Source organism: Cheilinus undulatus, linkage group 23, assembly GCF_018320785.1.
Source record: "Cheilinus undulatus linkage group 23, ASM1832078v1, whole genome shotgun sequence".
In the NCBI taxonomy this organism is placed as follows: domain Eukaryota; kingdom Metazoa; phylum Chordata; class Actinopteri; order Labriformes; family Labridae; genus Cheilinus; species Cheilinus undulatus.
In genome coordinates this window covers 6748820-6772585 of record NC_054887.1, presented here as the reverse complement: position 1 = coordinate 6772585, position 23766 = coordinate 6748820, and the positions used below count along the sequence as shown (strand labels likewise).

Below are 23766 nucleotides of genomic sequence, written 5' to 3'. Positions count from 1 at the left end.
CTGAGGCCATAACACCAGCAGTGATGGAAGATGCATGAGAATCCTTCATGAAACACCTTAAGTGGGCAGTGTATGAAGCTGCTGCTGGCCAGGTCAGGTTTTCTCATTGGCTAAACAAAACTCTCTAAAAGCTCTTTACTGGCACCTCAGATCAGGGAAGGGGGGTAAGTTTGCATAGAAGAATGTGATAAACTCATCACAGCAGAACACAATGAGCAAAGATAAGGAAACAGAAGGAAAATTATGTTAACTTGAGTATAATGTGATGTTATATGTTGAACTCAGACGTAGCCTACCAAACGTCCATTGGGTAATGGCTGACACGGAGTACTGATCTGATACCGGTAAACTTTCCAGTCCGAGATTGCTGTGGAAAACTGGCACACTGTTTTAGCCTGCAGTAAACTCAGAACATGGCTCAACAGAGTCCCCAAAAGGTCACCTGAGATCTAGACTTGCTAGAGATGCCTACACAGAGGCTACTAAGGATAAATTTGGACATATTTCTGATTTTGGTATCAGAATCAGAACAAAGAGACATCTAATGGACCTCCTTTTCACGTGCTTGTGCATTACAGTCACGCTCCAACGATGATTAAGGACCACTCGCATATTTCACAGATAATCTCTATGTTATAAGAGAAACAGTTCTGTTTGTGACCAGCTGAGTTGTGAAGTGAGTGAGGTCTGGGTGTGTCATACATATATAAACACAAGCTTGCACTCACTGTGTGAGCGAGGGAGAGGAGAGAAGGACTCTGCAGCAGTCAGTTTAACACTTTTATTTGCTGCATTGAGCATAAATGTGCATGAGTTTATGTATTTTGGGACACGATAGTGTTGCATCAACACTACCATTATGCTATGTTTTGTTGCTGTGTCATGTAGGGATGTTCTGATACCATTTTTTCCTTCCCGATATGATTGTGATACCAAGGTGTCTCGGCCAATACTGAGTACTGATGCAATACCAGTGTGAACTTTCTGGACTGACTGTGCAAACTAGCAAATTATTTAAAACCTATATTGTACTGAAGGCAAAACCACTAGCTTCAACAGGAAAAACAAGTAAAAGGCAACGATTTATGGTTCAAAAGTTATTTAACTTTTGATAAACTGTGTCACTTCTTGTCGTGTATGAGAGCACCGGTCAGGAAGGCATTTTAACGATCATATTCAGAGAAAAACTGTCACATAGCCGACATTCTTTGCTGCTGCAGTGGGTCCTTTAGTTCTTCTTCAGTGCTCAAAAAACAGTTGCTTGTGCATGCAGTGTTTTCAGGCAGTGAATAAGAATTGATTTCCAGTTTATAGTGCTAACACCATGACTAAACAAATCAAAATATAAAGCTGAACCAAACAGAATCAGATCGGTGCATAAATTTGTGTACTTGCAGATACCAATACCTGCATTTTAAGCAGTAACGAACATATTTCCGATAATGGTATCGGAATCGGAACAACTTCAGTGTCGTGTCACTATCACTGATTTGCATGTACAGTGCTTAACAAATTTATTACACCACCTGTCATATTAGTCTCAGAGACCATCCAGCATCATGAAGTGCTTTAATGCGGATTCTTTCATTTTCAGTGAGCTCTCCACATTTTACCATTTTGAACAGGAATGAGGAATTTCAAACCGAATTCACCTTTTTATACCCAAATTTCAGCCGGCTCACTTGGCTTCTCTGAGAAGTCAGAAATTATTTAAGCATAACATTCAACCACTTAAACTCATTTTTCTGTTCAGGAATGCAAGTAAATAACTATAATTTGACACATTAATCAAGAAATAATAATGTGCTTTACTATTTTTTCAGTTTTTTTGTAAATCAGTAAAGTTTTTTAATTCATGGATAACAATAATAACTATATTTTAGCATTAAAAATATAATTTGGGTTGAAAAGCTTCTACATATTGGTGTATTAACCATTGCAGAAACATAAAAATGATTTTGGTAATTACCAATGTTGTTAATTCAGGGCAGCTGTGGCATAAACCTTACTTTGGGTGGTGGTCTAATAAATTTGTTAAGCACTGTAATTCTGAGCAAAGATTGCAAAGATGTGAGACGACTCATTCCTCATGAATCTCCATGCTGGGAAAACACAAATCCAAATAATCAACAATGAAATTTGCCACTGACAAATTTTGTCACCAAATTTTGTTGACAATTCATTGCATCCTTATTGCTTATAAAAAACTTTGAAAAACTTGCAGGAAACTTTATGAACGAGTGTTGTCTATGAGTAACCTGCAGTATGCAGAATTTGTTAAGCAGGTCAATTAACATCAGAGCGCTGGGTCTATGTCTGAAAATGATGTCAACAAAGGACAGGCTCAAGGCACATTTGATTTGAAAATCTACTTCTCAATTGTCACAGTGGGACAGTGAAACCAGTTTAAGATGTCCAAGCACTGAGAAAATAAAAAAGTTTCATACAAATTACCTAAAGTCTGTAAAGGAAGTATTTCATGCCTTTATTTTGGAGGGGTGGCAGGCGACTGCGCCAGATGAACTGTGGGGGAATAACTGTATTCAATGGGATATTCCTAAAAAAAATTGCTAGAAAGTATCCTCAGTCAAGAGCATTTTCCACCTCATTGGGCCTTACTAATATCCACTATCCTGCTCTGCCCGTTCGAGTGCTACAAAAGCCGATATGTTAATAAATGCTGCCCTGCCACAGCCCCATGCACAAAACCTCAAAGTTCATCCTAACAAACTTTGAAGGACCCAGAGGGTATAGCCATGCCAGTGTTGAGAATGTAACAGCGGACTGTGAATACGATATAAACACAGTACACAGGCATTAAGCAGCAGCCGGCCATCTCAGCTATTCACTTGGATGTATAATTCAACACCAGCGATTAGTCTGGATCTTACAGAAGCCAGTAAGAAGAGGGGGTGGAGAAGGGGGGGGGGGGGGGGGGGGTCGTACACTGTACACAAGAGAGAGCTGGACGCAAGGCACATCTCCATGAAAACAAGAGAGAGACAGACAGAAGGGCAGACAGAGACACAGAGTGAAACCAACCAACAGACAGACAAGAACAGCACACACTGACACTGCTCCTGTTTAATGTCAGAGCGCGGCGATGAAGCCCACAGTTTGCAGGGCCAAAAAAACAGCGTCCGGCGCCTCAGAGGAAATAGTTTGAGACATCTGGAAAGCTAACATCAAAAAAAAGGGAGCGGCATGACACAAAACAAGCTGGATGGGCCTCAGAGCGGCAAGCTGTGCAAAACATTCAAACTCTCAAAGAGGGAGAGAGAGGGCAAGATGGCTAGACGGACGGAGATAAAGAGAGAGAGATTGATCAGGAGAAAAGCCTTGGTGGCCACGGGAATGCACTGAAGGCACCTAAGGGTAAAAGAGGACAGAGGATGTGGTCTGTAGGTCTGTAACATGCACTCCAAAGCAGGCCTGTTTATAATGTATGAGGGAAAAGTAAAAGTAAGAGGAGTTACACAATACAAACAAATACATCAGAGGCATAGCATGCTCACGGCTTTGGCTCTAAATCTCTAAATGAGGCTAAAGCAGCTTGAAGCCCTTAACTGATTACACACAATTAACAAAAAACTCAAACTGGATGACAAGAGTTGACAACCCGCCCCGCTGAACAAAAACAATGTGGGTAAATGACTCCTCAGAAGCAGCGGTGTTATCACAGATTGGCTACGCCGCCAACGGCATGTGCCAAGAAAACACAGGGAGCCGCAGAATCCCCAGAGCTAGCTTCAACTAGCTTTACGCCTTTTATTTCCTGTGTTCAGGGGGCTGTTTAGGAGGCTAATTTCACAGGCAAACAGATTATGTTAATCCGTGTAAACATTCAAACACCACAGCTTGGCTGTTTTCCGGGGGGAAATAAATAGTTGAGAGCGAACATATTGATTCTGAGAGCTCTTGCGTCTGCAAATAAGCAACACAAAGCCATAATGAGACAGACTTGTTGAGATGCTGTTGTGTTTTACACCCTCTTTATTCTGTTCTTTAGCAATTAAGATGTTGTGTGATGAATCCCACCTTATCTGAGGAGGTGTTGTGGTTGAGTTGAGTGCTGCTTTTTTTGCCTGCAACTCCATCTGATGCACATTTAAAGCAAACAACATCAAATAAAGATCTGTCTTTCCACTTCATTTAAACTTAATCTGACCATTAGAAATCTTTTAATCACATGACATATTCTGTTTCCCCTTTCACCCAGGAGTAAAATCCCCTCCCAAAAGAGGAAAACAGAAGAGGCCAAGGGTTGGATGAACGGGTCAGAAATGCTTTAACCCCCACACTGTCCACGCTACAGAGCACACGCATGCCCACACAATACAAGCACATGTGCATAGTCGGAGGAAGGATGCGACGGGGCCTTGTTAATGAGGGCCAGAGGTGGTGCTGACGAGATGTAGGGAGAGCCAGAGAGGGCCCAGAGAGGTGTGAGGGGCCGTAAGGGGCCCAAAGACGGCTGGTCACGACTTTTAATAGGCACCCTGTGCTCTCAGGCCTCGTTAGACGGTCACACCTATCTCCCTGATGGAAAAAGGACCAGCAGACCGCCTTCATTACTGGACTCACCTCGGCCTTGCACCTGACAAAGTGACGGCTTCCCCGCATGGCAAACGGACCCTCTGACTTGTTGTTAAGGCAAATAAAAGCCACGGGTGCGGGGTAAGATGTCATTTGGACGACGGGAGTGATAAATATGAGGGATCATGCACTCCTATCATTAAAAGGTGAGAGAATGGAGGCGTTTATTATCAATATATCAAGAGGTATTATTTCAGCTGAGCCCGACAAAAAAGGCCCTTCAGAAGACCCCTGACAGTCTTGTTTGTTCTTGTGTATACTTTCAATACAATTAATCATTCCTTTTCTTGAATTTTTAGCTGCTTAATTTTAAAGTTTTTTTCCTTTAAATGTGGTGTAATGACCTTTTATTTTATGAACAAAACTGGTAAAAAAAAAGATTAAAAAAAGGGATAATGGGCACTTAATCCCTCTGTATTCTCGAGAATATTAACATATAACTTGCTGTCTAAATTCAGGTATATATGAGGAAAATACAAAAATAGTATTAGTCAACATTAAATAAAAATTACCAAGAGCTTAAATTTGTTGTTTTTCAGTCATTTTCAAGTAGCTTCACTCAAAACTAGGGCTGTCAAAACATTACATTTTCAAGCGCGTTTAATCCCATAATTTCTGTGGTTTGTCCTGATTAATCGCACCCTTTTGTTGGCATTTAAAAATTTCACAATTTTGCATTTTAAACTGTTGTGTCATTTTGGATCTTTAAAGTGTCTTTAACTAAGGGTTACTGAATTCCTGTTTGAACACAGGCCTGCCTTCATAGATGAATGGAAGATTATGACGTGAACTCAAGCACAAAAAAAGGAACTCATTATGGACTGAAAACCCAATAGGAGGGCATGAAAGTGTTCAGATGACTAATTGTAAACCTTGATTAATCATGTTTAACTTGATTAATCTTGACAGACCTAATTTTTAAATGATACACTTTACAAGTTTAAAACCTCAGAAACTCTGACTACAGCATGCCAACTGTGAATGAGTCTTTAATACACCAGTTATGTTAGTAGCAGTACGTCTGAGCTTTTTACAGATTTCGTTTAACGCTGATTTGTTGATAGAGATCTGTATTTTACTATAACATATCAAGCTAGAGCTCTGGGTATTAATTTAATGATAAGATATCAAGACACACTGCTCTACAGAGAGCAGGTGACATGAGCAAGCATGTCTACGCTTAAAGAGAGCTTTTAATGCTCACTGTACAGCCAAAACATTGCTGCCACCTTTTATTCCTGGTGTTTTCTGGGCAGGCATTAATAACCAAGAGAAAAACAAATCATCAACTAGAAAAAGGATAGGATTAAAAACAAGTCTTGAAGAAAATACCATCTAATATTTCAGACTTTTAAGAGGTAAAAAAAAAAAAACACCTTTTAAGACTTTTCAAGGATCTGCAGCAACCCTGTCAATTAACTCGTGCAAGTTATGAATGATTGAAAAAGCACACAAAAATGGCCTTGATTCCATAAACTAAAGGAATGATTTTACAAAGTATTGATGATATGATGCAGAAAGAAAGCATGCAAGCAAACAAGTGTTAGAACAGTTAGTCTGAGAGTTAATGTTGATTTGCTCTCTTACAATCATCCTTGACTCTTATTTGATACTCACCTTCAGGTAAAGGAGGTTTCTGTGACCCTGTAGAACTGCCTTTGCTGCGTCTGCTGCTGTCACTGTTGACCGACAAGCTCGATCTCAGTTTTCTCTGCATCCTTGTTGACACCGGTGTCGACGGCTGCTTCCTGGGCTGCTCCGTCGTTGTCGCAGCTGCTTTTGACCCGCCTGTGGCACCCTTGCCGATGTTGGCACCGCAGGAGCATGTGCACGTGGCCCCGGTCCCGCCGATGCCTGGGTGGATTCCGTTGCCGTTACTAAGCGCGGGAGTGCCGGTGCCATTGTGGAGAAAACCATTTTGGTCCTTGGCAGCATCTCCCCCGGCAGGCTCTGAGGGCACATGCTGAGTCTCAGACTGAGGCTGGGCTGAAGGGAGACATAGAAGATTATATTTTCACTCATGTTCAGTAAAGAGTGGGCTGTGTAGAGCAAGTATAATTAATAAAATTAGTATTTAAGGACAGTTTCCCTGCAGTGTTTCACATTTCAAGTATCTATTCACGTTTGGAAAGTCTGAAATTTGATGGTTGGGATGCCAAAACTTCAATTCCAAAAAGTTGGGACACTGTGTAAAATGTAAATAGAAACAGAATGCACTGATTTGCGAATCTCATGAACTCATATTTTATTCATAATAGAACATAAACAACACACCGGATGTCAAAACTGAGACATTTTACCATTCCATGAAAAACATAAGCTCATTTTAAATTTGGCAGCAACACATCTCAAAAAAGTAGGGACAAGCAACAGAAAACCCAGAAAAGTAAGTGATACTTCTGAAACAGCTGAAGAGGCATTTTGCAACTAAATAGGTTAACAGGTCAGCGGTACCACTGGGTAAAAAAAAAAAGGAGCATTTTTGAGAGGCAGAGTCTCTCAGAAGTAAAGATGGGCAGATATATACCAATCTGCAAAAAAAAGAAAAGGGGAAGGGTAAAGGTCAGTGTTGGATGCTCAGGCCCCTTGGGTAGCAATGCATCAATAACAGACATGATTCTGTACTTACAATCACTGTATGGGCTCAGAAATACTTCCACAAATAATTGACTGTTAACACAGTTCACTGTGCCATCCACAAATGCAAGTTGTATTTGTGCTGTATCATGCAACAAAGCAGCCATATGTGAACAAGATCCAAAAACACCACCATTTTCTCAAAGTTCATCTAAAATGGACTGAGGCAAAATGGACAACTGTTCTGTGGTCAGACACCGTGTCCTGACCATCCAGCTTGTTTTCAGTGCACAGATCAAAAGCCTGCATCTAGTCCGAGAGCAAAACCAGCCTGTCTGCAGCCCAGATCTTTCACCAACAGAAAACATTTGAGGCATTTTAAAACAAAACATCCTACAAAGAAGATCCAGGACTGCTGAGCGGCCAAAATCCTACATCAGAATTTCAAAAATGAAATTATTGTGCATAAAAAGGTATTCCTGATTGTTTTATAACCAACCTTATATTTCTAGTCTCTTTTGTGCAGTGGAGAGAGATGTGTAGATTCCGAGTCTTCCTTTGTCTTGAATGCTTAAGAAGCCTCTAACTTTATTTCAACTGAAAACAACTTTGTCTGTGCCTCACACTTCATACTTCTCACTCATATATAAAGCTGCTGAAGCTTGTGAAGATAGTTCTTACAAACTAAACCTAGCAATGGAGACACACCACCACTTTCAGCCAAGTAATTCTCAGCAAATCTTACCACCATTCCCTTACATGATAAAATCGATCATATGGCAAACATTTCATCCCAGCATGATAGAAAGAAGTGAGAGATATAGGATCCTTATATGTGACAGGTTCACAAAAGCCAGCCCTGCAGGCAGATAGACATTTGTGGGAGCAGCACCCAGGTGAGTTGAGACAGTGTGAGAAAAAAGAGATTAATGCAGCAAGAAAGAGAAAGAGAGCCTGTGATACTGTGCATATACAAAATAGCTGCTGTCTGCAACGGTAATGATCTCCTTTCCTCTGAAAAGCTCAGAGATGGCCTCCACTAGTCTTTCTAAGCGGATGTGTGACAGCCTCGGAAAGTCAGGAGACAGCGACCTGTCTGATAAGAAGAGAAGGCGAAGGATGTGAGTGACTAAAGGAGGTGGCATTTTACTGAGAGGAACACCTGCACATTCAGCTCTACTGGGAGTTACTTCTACATTACCTTCCCTGCACATCTGAACGCTGTGCATGTGCACGCAGCGACAGTGCACAGTGAACTTGAGAGTTTGTGAATTATTCATCTCTTTTCAAGTCTGTCTGTGTGAACCATACTTATTCTTTGTCCTACTCCATCGATATACCTTAAATATATGGTATATCCTTCACCAAATTCAGTCTTATTCAACAGCTGCATGGCATAAGCTGAGTTTTAGTTGTCCGGGAATAAACACATTTTCCAACATGGATGCAAACTTCATTTTTTCCATCTCTATTTTCTTTCTGGAGCTCACCAACAAGTGCAATTACAGTTAACAAGACAGGGTGAGTGTGTGGGAATCAGGGCCTAGCGCCTTTTTAACAACACATCACCCTGGGAGAGGCCGGACGTGAATGTGGATGTAAAACAAAGCAATTAAATACGCACGCTGGGTTTTTGCCTTCTCCTCATTCAGGCTCCTGCATGCAGCTTGGATAAACAAATATAGACTTTGGGGATCAGGATTCCATGCAATTTGAATTAGACAACTGGGTAGCGCAGACTAGAATTCATTATGCAGTGATTTAAGACCAGGTTGATGGATTTTTCTTCTCTAAAAGACAAAAGCTTTGCAGGCTGCCCATGACAATGTGGGGAGGGACTAACGCTGGCTAACAAGAAGATCCAGAGTATGCCTCATCTGTTGTTGTTCAGTTTTACCCCTGACAGCTGCATTTTGGTCCATTTTCAATCATTTTTAATATATGCAACTTGCATTTTTCCCCTCGTGTTTTGTTTAATGCTGGAGAACTAGGAACACACACTTCAGTATGCTCACCAACATCCGCAACACTGAAGGCCGCACTTGAATGACCAACAAAGTTACCCCTTTACAGAAAGACGACAACTTTGTAATTAATGGCAAAGTCCTAATCAGGTGCATCAAATCCATATCAAACTTAAGTGGTAATGTGATGCAGCTTTCACTATCCATGCTCAAGAGAGGTGTCTATTTATATATAAATGCACTATAAGAGTTGTGACATTTCACGTTAGAAATTGAGCTTTTTGCATTGTCTTTTAAACATTATTCTGCAGCTGCTTGCTGCAGATATACTCCTGTACTCATGCACTTAAGGATGATGGTTGCAATACACTATCTCATCCACAATAAGCTTTAATAAACATGGCCCAGCAGCTATAATAAAGGAATATCAAGTAATACATTTCAAGAGGAAGTGATGATTTTTTATACAACATACTGCTAGTGATGGGCAGTAAACTGGTGTTAAAACCACCACAAGTATAATTTCTGCCACAAAAGGGATTATTGCAACACCCACATCATCAGTTCTGAGTTGTAATGCACATGCAAGGCATAACCAATGCTACTGATAACTCAAACTACCTGTAACATAATAGTGTGACAGACAACAGCCCAGTCTGTCATCGGCATGTTTCACTGACACTACAGACATGCCAGGTAACCAACTGAATGTTAGCTCAACCCTGAGTGTAATTAACATGAAACCCAGTAATAATCTCTCCAAGTTTGATGTTTGTAATCACAACATACAGCTAGGGTGCTCGCTTTGCACAGCGCCTCTTTCAGCCTGTCTGGGGCTTAAACACAAGCTGCGTGCTCCAATGGATCAACTGGGTTTGACTTGAGATTGTTTCATAATAAAAGCCATTGTATAAATAAACATTTGAGGAGTTTTATTGTGAAGAATTTGTCAGAAATGAAATGTGCTAATCATGTAGGGGTGTGGCTCAGTAGGTCGAGTCAGTCAAGTTACTCAACCCCAGTTTGCTCTGACTGACTCACTGGTGGCATGTAAATGTGTATGGATGCATTTGTACTGGATTAGCTAATGCTGATGGCCAGGTTTCCATAGCAGTCTCTACCATCAGTGTGTAAATGCTGAGTGAATGGGTAGGTTTGACCTGCAGTGTAAAGACGCTTTGAGTATTCAGTTGACAAGAAAAGAGCGACACAAGCTCAAGCCCATTAACCATTTACTGCATCATTCATTGGGATTTGGTGGATCGACAGCTAGCAAAGTTCATTGATAACAGAGCGTCACAGTATTTACAGGGGCTCTTTTTACAACGAGTCACAGCCACAACCACAGCCCACCTCTGAGTGGAGTCAGTGTCAGTGGCTGTCTGTCTGAGCAAATTCCCTCGACACTGCACAAAAACACTTGCTTTTGGTCCTGTTTGTGACCACTTCAGAAACAAAGTCCCATCTCTTCAACTTTACAAAAAGCATGGAGGCAAAGAGCTCAATTTCTTTTCCTGTTAGGTAACTAGGCTTAGCAGGACTCAATGTCCTGTTCAGTTAGAATGTGAGCAACTATAACAAACCATTTTAACATTGAGTGATGGCTCAGACTCACTACAACCTACTTCTGCACATTGAGCTAAGCCAGAGTCAGAGAATGCAGGTCCATTTAAGCCCAATCCAGACCAAATTTCTTGACATAAAGAGTCTAATTTATAACATTGCTGGGGACTGTTGCAACTTGATGTAAGTCCTCTAATATTGTTGCCTACAATTCAGTTTTTCAGACTGCAAACAGCTGTTTTTTTTTTTTTTTTTTACATTGCAAGCAGATACATGTGAAATGGAAATTTCATTCTGGAAGGCTATAAAAGGCCAACAAATATGTGCTCTAAGTGGAATATATATTTTTCAATAAAATCATGCTGTGAATTTTGAAAATGTTTACATCTTTGTTTTTTTTTTTTTTTTCCTTTTCACACGGAAACTTAAGCCTGATAAACACCTCTGGAAAAAGTATTATTCTCAGCAGATACTTCAGTTATAACAATACTGAGCAAGACTAAAATTTTCTGTTTATATGTGTTGTGAAATCTCACCGTCTCACTAGAATAGTAATGACAAAGGAATGAGTGATGAGCACAAGTCCCACAGTCTGATGTTACACATCACCATTAAGATGATCAAGACACAGGGGGAAAAACATTTAATGTGCGATACTGTCCTTCTTTAAGACAGACTTTTTAAGCACTTTAGATGCATTGTCTCTTCTAGCCTCAGCAGTGTGAACTGACAGGCTTTAAAAAAGCTGCTGAGTTGCCATCATACACAGCTGCCAGTTTTAACTCATCTCATCACAAATTTTAGATCTGAATTGGGCTTTAATGACGTATTATGGGAAAACACGCAGTTTTTCCTCTAAATTTGCGCCTTCACTTTTTAAATTAGAGAGATTAACTAATTCACCATTCATCATTAGACAAGGTAAGGTATTAATGTATAAAAATGAACCTGAAAGTTGCTTTTTAAGGTGCTGACAGGGGAAATCTGTGTCTTCAGCCAATAATAAACTTGTCCTAATTTATTACAAAAAATCTTTCGGACATGCAAACACAACTTGCAGCTAACAATATAGAGTCTTGAGTTTGTTTTTTTATGTCAATCAACCCAGCAAACTTTTGTCCAAAGGATGACACTTCATAACAAATCAATCACCTTAAAAACCACCAGAACATCTCGTATAATAAAACAGTCATGTCTGCCATTTAGGTTAAACAAACTAGCCACACAACTGCTCAAAAAGGCTGAAGCAGACTGGGAGGCATAATTACCTTTCCTTTTGAGGAAGTCAAGCTTTCAATTTAGCAGAGTATAAATAGTCATTAAGAAACCACCACGTAAAACCCAGAGTACATAAGCGGCGACTCGGGTTTCTGACACACTGCAGAAGACCCAAAAAGTGGTTCAAGTCTGCAGAGATGTGTGTTTCAGTGGCAGGTTCTTGGATGGTCCTAACACAGTCCCATACTTTATTTTTATCCTGATGAATAAGGCGACTAAGACGAATGGACACAGTGGAGTGATATTCATAATCATTGATCATGATAATGATGATACTGTCAAAAATGGCAATGACAGACTTGTACAGTCACTGAGAGACAAATGAAGACATAATGAGAAAGAGGAGGGATAGAGTAAGTCCTGTTGGAGAATTTGAAACTTTGACTGTCCATACACTGCAGTAAAAAAAGATCAGACGGGCAAAAGAAAACCTTGTTGTTCATGTACAGCCTTTTATCACAAGTTTACACCAGTTTTTATGTCCTCGACTAAAATTATGACTAAAAATGTTCAGCAGCTACCTTTTTTTTCTACGAGGAAGACTCACTAAGACTATACTGATACTGATAGTCAGTGTTTCCTATTAATTACCTAGACTATGACGGCCAGCCATAGGCTAATATTTCCATACAGTTGTCTACTATAAGAATGTTGGCCTGCCCAGTAGTTGGTGCACACCTCTGCATGCTGGACGTAAAGCTGACACAACACAGAAAGTTAATAGACAGTCAGTGTTTTATTACTGACATGAAAGAACGTTATGAAAATAAAATCTGATGTTAATAACATTTTTTTTTTTTCAAGGAAAGACAATATGTATCATCCAAAATATTTATGAGGTCAAACCAGAAAAAATCCTTTGGAATTGGCGAATCATGTTGTAATCAGTGCACCTCTGGTTTGATTACTACAATAGCAAAAAATGTTTAAGATAGCAAAGTTTTTCATAGATTTGGCCTCTTAATTTTTCTCTCACAATGCATAAGATTGATGCATTTAAAATGTAAACATTTTTCTCCTGGTGAGCATGTTTCCAGACCCCTTTAGACCATTCCCCCCACCATAGTCTTACTAAATTCTGTGGGAAACCCCAGAGGTAGAACAAGTACATGACTACTGTACTCAAGTAAAAGTAGAATTACTGTGGTTAAAATTCATGAAGTAGAAGTAAAAGTACCGGTCTATAACCCTACTCAAGTAAAAGTAAGAAGGATTCAATTTAAAGGACACTTCAAGTACTGAGTAGCCCCTGAGAAACAGTACAATAAAGTCTGATCTTTACTTATCGGCAAGAACAACAAAGAATAACTCTCTACCCAGGTTGTAAAGGTAAAATCACACCTCTGTAATAAAGTAAAATAAAAGCAGAGTCCACGTCATAGCAAGGCAAGGCACACCACTGAAGAATAATCACTATGCATCCCTAAGGGCCACCTAAAGTCACAGGAGGGATCTCTAACCCAGCAGATTACTTCATTCATGGTGCAAAGGTGGCTCTCATGAAAACCAGTAGTCATTAGCTGTTTAGGGATGTTGAAATAATTCTCTCACTATGCGTGACTGTTTAGTCAACAGAAGTGGAAAAAGTACAAGAATTTTGTACTCAAGTAAAAGTAGAGTTACTCTGAATAAAATCTACTTAAGTAGAGGTCTAAGTACCCATTTCAAAATGTACAAAAAAATGCATAAGTACCTCAAAAAACTACTCGCTTACAGTTATTTGAGTAGTAAATGTTAGTTATGTTTTACATCTAGGAAATAATGACGGTGTTTAATATGAATATTTTACTGTAATATCAATTATATGATGGGGCTGATTAAAATGGCTAAAAGAAAACAAATGCATTCACAAAAAGTACAGACTAAGATGTAAGGACTTTTTAAACACTAAAAGTGGACTAAAATGTTTTTACAGTTTTTGTCAACTTAAACTTATAAACTAAAACTTTCAAGAGTGAAAATACCTAAAATGTAACTAAAAGTAAGAGGCACTGTAGTGCTGCATGATTAATTTAATTGCAATCACAATAATGTAACTGAAAGGTCTAAAAATGCTTGCAGAAAGGTCCTTTATTTTTTAAAAAGGAAAAAAAAAACATTTATTCTGGGGGGAAAATATAGAGTTATTATAATCCAGGACTGTAATTTTTTATGCAACTTAATATCCGTATGTTTTGAGTTGGGAAATACACTCTTAGCTATCATTTTTTTCTGTATATGACTTGATAACCAAGCAAGTAGACTCATGATACCATTTATGTATAATTGCAATCACACATTATTATAGGAATTGTGCAGCACTTCTTGATATTTACACCAAACTTTTATGGCAGAACTTTGCTATGTGTTCATGATCATTGCTTACAAGGCAGTAAGTTGGAAAAATCTGTCATTTTATACTGTGATTGAAGTAGATAAAATAGTGATATTGATTCTTGCATCATCTAATTTAATCATTATTGATAGGCCTGGCCTACAGGCAAAAACAAACTATTTTTTTATCCATCTAATATTGTGTTGGTTATAATATTGAATTATTTATTGCTTATGTTTGTTGATACACAATCTGGGGAACTTAAGAAATAATTGCAAATCACAATCACAGTTGTGATTGTGAAGTGGCAATGAGATTATTCTACCAAACCACTGAACTCTAGTCTATGTGCCGCTTCTTTCAGCTTTTACTACAGGTTAACACAAAATTGGACATAAAGTGATGTGCTGAAAACAATTAACTTTTAACATCAGTTTAATTCTGCACTTGAGATTTCAGCTGAAAAATGCGGAGAAGAGCTGGGCCTCCCCCTGATGGATGAACACAGACGCACCACTGTTGCATTGTTCCTATAGCACAGCAGGAAACACAACCTGCATCAAAATTTTATACGAACAACTCCCAGCAAGTTTTTCAAAGAATAATACGAGTTGTGCAGAGAAAGGTAGGTGTCCTGAGATAACCGAATGCACACAACCTGACAGGTAGCAATAAAACACCGTGTTTTGGAGGAAAAGCCGGACACACGCATGCACCCACGCTTCAAATTGGACTTGTAACCTCCCTCTTTCGAGTACATCAACAACTGTTGAGAGTGTACATTTGTAGTTGAATAAAACATGGTACTCCCCTACACACGCTGTCACACACATCACTGGGGAAACTAGGGGGTGAGTGCTTCTTGACTGTCTAAGCAGCATCCCAATTTGGTCGCAGCTACTAGTAGCTGACAGCCTCAAATATCTGGGGAGCATTTTTAAAAGGCCAGTGTTTGATGGATTCATGAAGAACACACAAATATAATTGCCATTTGTCACTGAGTCTTCAACGGCTGCGCCACACAGGGACCAAGAATCGGAGTGCCTGGAGAGCGCTGGAGCTGTGCAGGAGCTGTGTGGGGGATCGCTCTGTATGTAAAACTGAGTATATAAACACCTCAGTTTTTTTTGTCATAGAAAATAGGTCCTACAGGAGGGAGCTGGAAATTGCACCCAAAAGACACAAGGAAGAAGAGGGGAAGCGTATACATATGTCACATGCCCACACATGCACACAGTTATACCCACTTAGAGGCAGACCTAACAGGAAGAAATATGCATGCATGCATGTCAACTATAACAGAGCTGTATAAACAAGAATTCTAAAATAGTCAAGAACATGAAAATATAACACAGAGGTCAAACAGGGCAGCATGGAGATTCTCATTTGCACACCATCGTCGCAGGTAAGTCAGGGAGAGGACTGAACAACCGTACAAGCTCTGTGTTTCTAAAGCTCAGTCCTTTTTAATATTAATGCCCCAGAGACGGAGAGAAAAAGGGAGAGGAGAGACGAAAGGTGTTTGCCTAGGCTTATTAGAATGCCCATCATAGCGGGCATACAGTTATTCAAATGTCACATCATGTCAGCCAAATAAACACCACAATCCACATCTTGTTTTTATCTCCTAATAGCTGTTATTACACAATGCTGCGAGTTTGTCAGTTAACACTGAATACAATATGAGGCTGGAAGAGGCACCTTTATTTTTCCTTATGAGTTCTAAACAGTTTCTTGTACAATATCTAGTGACAGTTAGCTGTGAAATGCTAATTCTTCCAACATGGCCGGCGTTTTGTTTATCTTTTTGTGCTTTGTATTAGAAAAACATGTATATTTTCTGCTTGGCTGCCCATGTACCTGCATGATTGAAATGCTAATTTGCAAATGTGCAATGACCTAGCCAGACTCCTCTTACCACCACTACACCACCACCACCCCTTCCTCCTCCTCCTCCTCTCTCTGCCAAAACAGCCCGAGGTATCATCTCTCCTCCTAACAAACAGCAGCACGTGGAACAGCTCTCTGCCTTTCAATCCAAAGGGATATATTTTCTCATTAGAAATTATACATCTTCCCTGGCCATATTTATAGACGCAAAACCAGGGGAATTATACTGCGGAGAGAGTGAGGGGGACAGCAAGAGAGAGAGGGAGGAAAAATAGTACAATGAATGTTATTACAAAGGGCTCTGATTGAAATTTTCCTTGGGCGTATCAAAGCCTCGTTTACCGTTTGACCTTCCAAACTACGGGACAAGGACTTTCTTTATTGTCTGGAAAAATGCATCTGAACGAACAGACAAGCGACTCCAAGATCATCATTCAAGTGTCCCGGCACAACAAAACCCCATAACTGTGATTAGCATCAATATAATGCAGATATCAGCCGTGTGAAATGAGAACAAATTAGGAGATGTCAACCAACACTGAGCATTTGGTTGGAAAATTAGCCTCCTGGCATGGCGTTTGCAGAGTGGACAGCAACCTGACAAAGGCTAACAGAAATGTCACTTGTTTCAATAGATATTTTAAAAAATGTGATGCTGGACGTCACGCGGCCATGACGGCATTGTCAGTTCATACACACAAGCACAATGTTTTCTATTTATCCAAGATAATTTGACGGTGATGGCGAAGGAACGGGTGATGATGACCGCTGAGGATTGCTAAATTACCTGCTCTGATATTGGATCCTCATCAGCAAAAGTGACATGCTCTGTGTATGTGTGTGGGTGTCTGTGGGTTTGTTAACCTGCAACAGAACTCTATTAGCTCTCGTCACCTGTCAAGGCTGATCATATTGTGTGGCGTCTCATTTAAGCAGGAAACGTCACATTTTTCAGCCTGTTTTTATGCCCCTTCTCCAGCACAGTCAGTGTGTATGGCTCAGTTTGCTAATTTCTGACCTGTGAAAGAAGACCACAGCAGTGATTGTGACTGTTTTCACATTCACAAAACTTTGATTAATTAAAAGTTACAAAGCTGCTGGTTTGACTTCTCCTACAAGTGGCTAGAATTTCATTTAAAATGTTATTGTAAGAAGATGCACAAAAGGCAAAGAAAATAAGATCACCTCTACCCAGAAAGACTGCAAACATTTTGGCTCACAGAAAAAATGCCTATTTATTGGACCAATTTTAGATGTTTAGTAGTTGAATTAAACCAGGCTGAGGAGGGTTTAGGCTGTTTTTAGTCATGTGCTGCTCTGTGATGCTGATCAAGGGCTGGTTTAAATGACAATTTCTGACATCACCTCTGTTCAGCTGATGTAAAGAGAGCGGCACATCACAAAACACTAATTTGGCAGTGATGAACACTTCATCGTGGTTTCATGAACTAAATTTATCTGAAAACTTCTGAATTAAAGCTCATTATTCTACTAGAGAGAAGTACAACTAAACATGCAAATTTTGCACCAACAAAAAAAAAAATCGGTTTGATACAAAAACACTGAAAAATAATTCTAAAAACATCAAAATAATAGCTACAGATGTTTCTAAGTGTATAATTTCCCATCTGATAAAACAAACTAAAATTGCAATAAGCTGACAAGCTTAAAGACAAATTCTATAAAAAAACTTAACACTGCATCAGTCAACAATGTCACACCATAAGGATGCAAATTTGGTTTGCAGAATGTGGTTAACTTTAGCAGTGCTGGCGTCCAAAGCTGACTATTGTCACACATTGTAAGACCAAACAGTAAAAGGTGAGTTGTGTTAACTTAAAAAATCCAAAACAGTTTTATTTTTAAGTAAACAGTACTCAATCACTGAGATTTTGTCATTGTACTCAAATCATTTGGCAATATTCCCTTAGGCATCGTTTTCCCAGAATGTCTTTGGGTATTAGATACTTACGCACCATGAGTGAAGTTACCTACTCAGTTGGAGCAGACCCAGCTGTAGGGACCAACTTCAACCCAGCAAGTAGGGATGTTCTGATGCATTTTTTCCTTCCAATATGATTCTGATAGTATCGGCCGATACCGATACTAATCCAGTATCAGTCTGAACTATCTGAAATGACTGTTCAGACTAACAAATTATTTTAGATCTATATTTGACTCAGAACATGGCTCAACTATTAGAATTGTAAATGTACAGCGTCTCTGCGACCCTAAAGGTGTTTTTCCTGCTGATTATTGAGTTTTGCTGCTAAATATTAAAATAATACTACAGTAGCCTGCATCACAGGCTCTCTCTATCACTCTTTTTTTTTTAAATACAAACTTTAGTGCACTTTTCCAAATACAAAAAAAAACGTACAACTCACATATTAACAATTGTTGTATACAGATATGCACTAAATGTATACAGTTATATAAATCATTAAGTGCGTTGAACTCTCTCTCTCCTTTCTGTTATTTTGTGCAGCATCACGTGATTATGGAACAGCCTGCTATTGGCTGACGGGCACTCAGAGAGAAACAATATGGTGGTTAGCATTCGAGCTAGCGGTAATAAATGATCGTAATTCGATTAAAATGGACAAAACAACGTTCAATATCGGGTTTACTGGTGTGGATTTAATCATTAAAGTCCCCAAAAGTCACACGAGTTCCAAGCTCGCTGAAAACGCTGCCGCACGGGATTCACAGGCATCAATAGCGTGAATGGGAAAACACAACGGCTAGCTTCAGGAGGAAAACAAGAGGCAACGATTTATGGTTCAACGGATATTTAACTTTTTATAAACTGTGTCACTTGTTGTCTTGTACGACAGCGCAAGTCTGAAAGGTATTTTAACAATCACATTCTGATAAAAACTATCACGCAGCCTCCATACTTTGCAGCTGCAGCAGGTCCCTTGGTTGTTCTTCGCTGTCACTGCACTAAAAATGGAAGCCTACGGCAGCCAAGGAGAAACTATTTCCGGTTTATAGCGCTAACAGTTAGCATGGCTAATCGCAGCAAACTGTAAAGCTGAACCAAACAGTATCGCATCGGTGCATAAACTCATGTACTCGCCGATGCCGATACCTGCAATTTAAGCAGTATCGGACGTATTTCTGATACTGGTATCGGAACAACCCTCATTTGACTTAACAAATAGAATCATAATGTACAGCATCTCTGTGACCCTAAAGTTGTTTTTATTTTGATTATTAAGTTTTACTCCTGAATATAAAAATAACAGTAATACAGGGGGCTGCAGCAAAGGCTCTCTTGGCCTCTCTATATATATTATGCTCTATCCAGGCAGCATACATGCTTATAGAACAGCCTGCAACTGGCTGACAGACACTCACAATATGGTGGTTAGCATTTGCATTAGCATTCGAGCTAGCAGTAATAAACAATCATAATTTGATTAAAATGGATAAAAAAGACGTTGAATGTTGCGTTTACTGGTGTGGATCTAATAATTAAGGTCCCAAAAAGTCGCACGAGCTCCAGGCTCGCTGAAAATGCTGCCGAAAAGGATTCAAAGGCATCAACAGCGTCAATGGGAAAGCACAACAGCTAGCTTCAAGGGGAAAAATAAGTAGGAGGCAACAATTCATGGTCCAAAAGTTATTTTAAGTTTTGATAAACGGTGTCACTTCTTGTCCTGTATGACAGCGCTGGTCTGAAATGAATTTTAACGATCACATTCAGAGAACATGCAGGCAGTCAGCATGGCTAAACAAAGCAAAATATAAAGCTAAACCAAAGGCTATCGGATCAGTGCACAAACTTGTGTACTTGCCAATACTAATACCTGCATTTTAAGCAGTAATGGACATATTTCTGATACTGGTATCAGAATTGGAACACCCCTACTAGCAAGGATGATGTCCTGGACTCTGTGGAAAAGTACTTCCTGGGTCAAAGTGCACAGTCTTTGTAACTTGTAGTCAATACAATAAGCTGACTTTGGGTGGCATGAATTTCCAAAATTAAAATATCTGAAAGACATATGGGATGAGAAACATGTCTATTATATATTAAAACTTACAATGTGCTCAAGATAAATTTATTTCCCTTACTTAAAACATTTACACAGTTCCAATAAATATAGAGCGTACTTTCAACTTTTTTGGTTTTACAGTGCACATTACTTTGTTTAAATGCAAGTACAACCTGACACAGCCACTGGACTTTAGTGCTATTTTCAGGATCAAAATAGAGTCAAACCACCATAAGAGGTTATCGGTGCTACAGCACTTAGCAGTTGTTGAAATTGGGTTAAAGAGCATTGTAGCAATGAGGCAGTAGTCTTTAAGAGCAGCTACAGTGGCTACAAGTGGCAGGCAGCTGCTTTGACTTTAGACTGAGCGTCTGACTGGGATTGTTGGTTTAAACTGATAAAAAATGGTTGATACTTAGTTCAACCGACTTGTACTTATGGTGCGGTTTACCTGGCTCCTTAATAACAATAATGAAAATATGCTTTAATGATTAAAACTTCTTTTGCTGTGTTGATTTAGCTTAGTTTGTAATACTTCTCCTGAGTGAATCTTTGATGACACTTAATTTTTTTGCGTTAACTAATAGCACAACATCTTATCTGCAAAAAACTGAGCCAAAGTCTCCGTGCTTTCACACCAAAACTCTGTAGCGATCGGGGCAATTCCACTCTCAAAATGCATTTTCTATAAATACTTTGTTTATGACACTTGAATTATTATTTAACCATGAGAGGGGGGCAAAATTGAGCTATCTATTGCAAATACATGCTTTTATATGGAATGAAAAAAAAATATCTACATGAATTAGCAACATTTTGTGTTATTTCATTATTCAAAAATATATCCTAACAATAAATGTTTATATTTTTGTATTGGGTATCTATCATCATCATCAGAGACAACAGGGTTTGTGATCCAGCAGTCAAATTGTGAGACCTCTCACAGTCTTTCTAGTAGGTTTAGTATTCTGGCCTCTCTTATGTTAATTCTCTTTGACAGTCATTCAAACTTGGCTCTGCCAAACCTGCTGAAAAGGAAGGGACACGTGAAGACAGAGCTTAATATTATTTCCAAGCCCCCCTCCTTCTCCTTTACTACCGCTTCCATGCAACAAAGAGAGAAGCAGGGCGTTAGGGACTAGCTAATTTCAAATTTTGCTGCTGATTAAGTGGAAAAAATAACCCCCTCGGACCTTGTTCTGCTTAATTACATTTTACAGTAGAAAAGGCAACTTGAAAGACAAGAGCTTGATTTGACGAACCTCTCAGCGTACTCAGTGCATGAGGCTGGTTAAGGTGTGTGTGTGTGTGTGTGTGTGAGAGATGAGGATGGGGGTGGTGGTGGTGGGGGGGTCATCAATTATCCTTTGATTTCAAAACGGAACATTTTCCCCGATTAATATGTCTGACTGCTATCTAAATCATTAAAACGCCCAATGAGATGCCATTTTCTCTTACATGAATCACATTGAGAGGGCGTCATTCACCTCACCCCCCTACCAAGCTCTGACCACAGAAGTCTCTGGTCTCTCCACTGTTGTGTGGAATTTGGCATGGTGCTAATTTGAGTGCTGCTAATGTAGCACAGCGCAAGACATCAAGGAGTGTTCAAAGCATCAAAACCTGGCTGCTGTGAGGGGCTCTAAATGGAGCCTTATTCTCTTCTTTTCCTCATTTCGGAGATGAATTTGTACAAGCCGGTTTCTGCATTAAGCTTTGCCAAACGCCTTTTATTTTCCCTCATCTGTGTCTTACCATCCAAGAAGAGGAGAAGGAGTGTGAGTGAGGAGAAAAAAAAAAAAAAGAGGAGTGCAGTATCTTTAAAAAGCTGCACATCTTGCACAGATTTAGGCTTTACACGGCTAGCTACCACAATTTCTAGAAAGATCAATTATGACGTGACTCAGAGCAGGCCTGAGGGAGCTGCCAGGCTCCATACTCCAAAAACGTGCTCCACCCTCTCCTTCGCTGACGACTCAAAACAAAACCAGAGCAACAGAGCAGGAGTGAGCGGGGAGGGGAAAGGGGGGTATTTTCAGTTTCAGTTACATCGATGACTCAAATATTCCACCGGCTTCAAAATCTCCTCGCTGAAGTAGAAGTTCCACAGGAAACTCGCTTGTTTGAAATTTGACAGCATGCACATGCGCATACTTGTACTTGTACACATACACAAAGGCATACAAAAACTTAGAGACAACTGCAGACTCTGGATAAATATAGACTGCCGATCCACCGCTGGAGCGAGTGATGAGGATCTACCACTCCCTAAAAGCCAAAATAAAGCTGAGATCTGACTCTGGGTCAGAGAGGGGATAGGCAGTCTATCAAAATACCCCCACATCGAGTTCCTTTATTTGCTCAGTATCAATCTCAGCATTAACCCTCTGCTAATGGGACAGCTGTGGGTCAGCGCCTCGCATCTTCGGGATGCCAATCAAGGCCTTAAGCTGAGAGATCAGCCTCTGGGACAGAGGTGCTCGTCTGCCTCTGAGTGGCTTTTTAAACACAGAGACGCCAGTATCGATTTTAGCTCTTGCCTGAAAGAGAGGGGGTGGATGGAGGATGGAGAGGGGTGTATTGCACTCGCTGGGGCCTGTGTCAGCTGTGGCTGTCTGTGAGTCTGGACGGGAGTCATCCCCGCGGTCCCTGGTCACCCTCGGATGATCAGGGGAGGGGGCCTGACAGAATGACCTCGCAGAGAGGCACTGAACCTGCAAACACGAAGGGGGCAAGACGCTGGAAGCTCGAGGGGGCCAGGGCTTTCGGGGGCAACATCAGCAGAGATCTCGGTAATAGAAAAGGGTTTTAACCTTAATGTTGGAGCCAAAACCCTGTTAGGGGCCAAGTAATCCCCCCTGTGCTGCTCTCATTTGAACTAGCTGATTTTTTTGCTCCCTTCTCTGTGAGTAGCTTGTGAGAGGCAGTGATGCTGTCTTTAGTGACACTGGTTAGAGAGGCAGTACACCTCAGCTGAACAGTCTATCATAGTCTTTAATAGAGATCAGGTTGAAAGAAGTATGAAAGGTGCATCAAAATACTCTATGAATTATCTAAATGTTAAGATATACAGTCCACAGTAAAGTATCTAATCTCTTAGTTTCATATTTTCTTGGCATTCTATCTAAAAAAAACAGTGAACTGATGTAAAATATTAGTTCTCTTAATCAAATTATGACTTTGTCTGTAACTGATTTGTCACAGTCAATACAATTCAAGTTAATATTAAACAATATTGATATCTGTTTAAAACTAAAGTATGAAAAAATCAGATAAACAAACCCAAGGTTTTGTCCATATATCTGTTAAACGCAGTATGCATATTTTTTAATCTGGTTTCTTTCATTTAACTACATCTGTGCTTGAGCAAAATACTTAAGAGGAAGAGGAAGAAGAAACTGAAACTTGGTAAGCAGCAGAAGAGCATTTGTACACAGCATTTTTGGAGTGAAGCTAAAACAAAATTCATGCCCAGTGAAATGTAGGATATGAAATTCCTTCCTCTTCTGCATTGGAAATGAAAAAAACTTGAGAAAATTTCTTTAAAAAATGGTCAAGATGGGGTTTACAAGGATAATAG

At 39.8% G+C, this 23766-nt stretch overlaps 1 protein-coding gene across 2 annotated transcripts in view; it reads right to left on the bottom strand.

Moving 5' to 3' along the window:
• Window positions 1-23766, bottom strand: part of mdfic (MyoD family inhibitor domain containing) — a 48093-nt gene that overhangs the window by 10708 nt on the left and 13619 nt on the right. For both annotated transcript variants that reach the window (XM_041780692.1, XM_041780691.1), the window contains exon 4: window positions 6214-6582. In XM_041780692.1, coding sequence (XP_041636626.1) covers window positions 6214-6582 — 369 coding nt within the window. The remainder of the gene's footprint in view (window positions 1-6213; window positions 6583-23766) is intronic.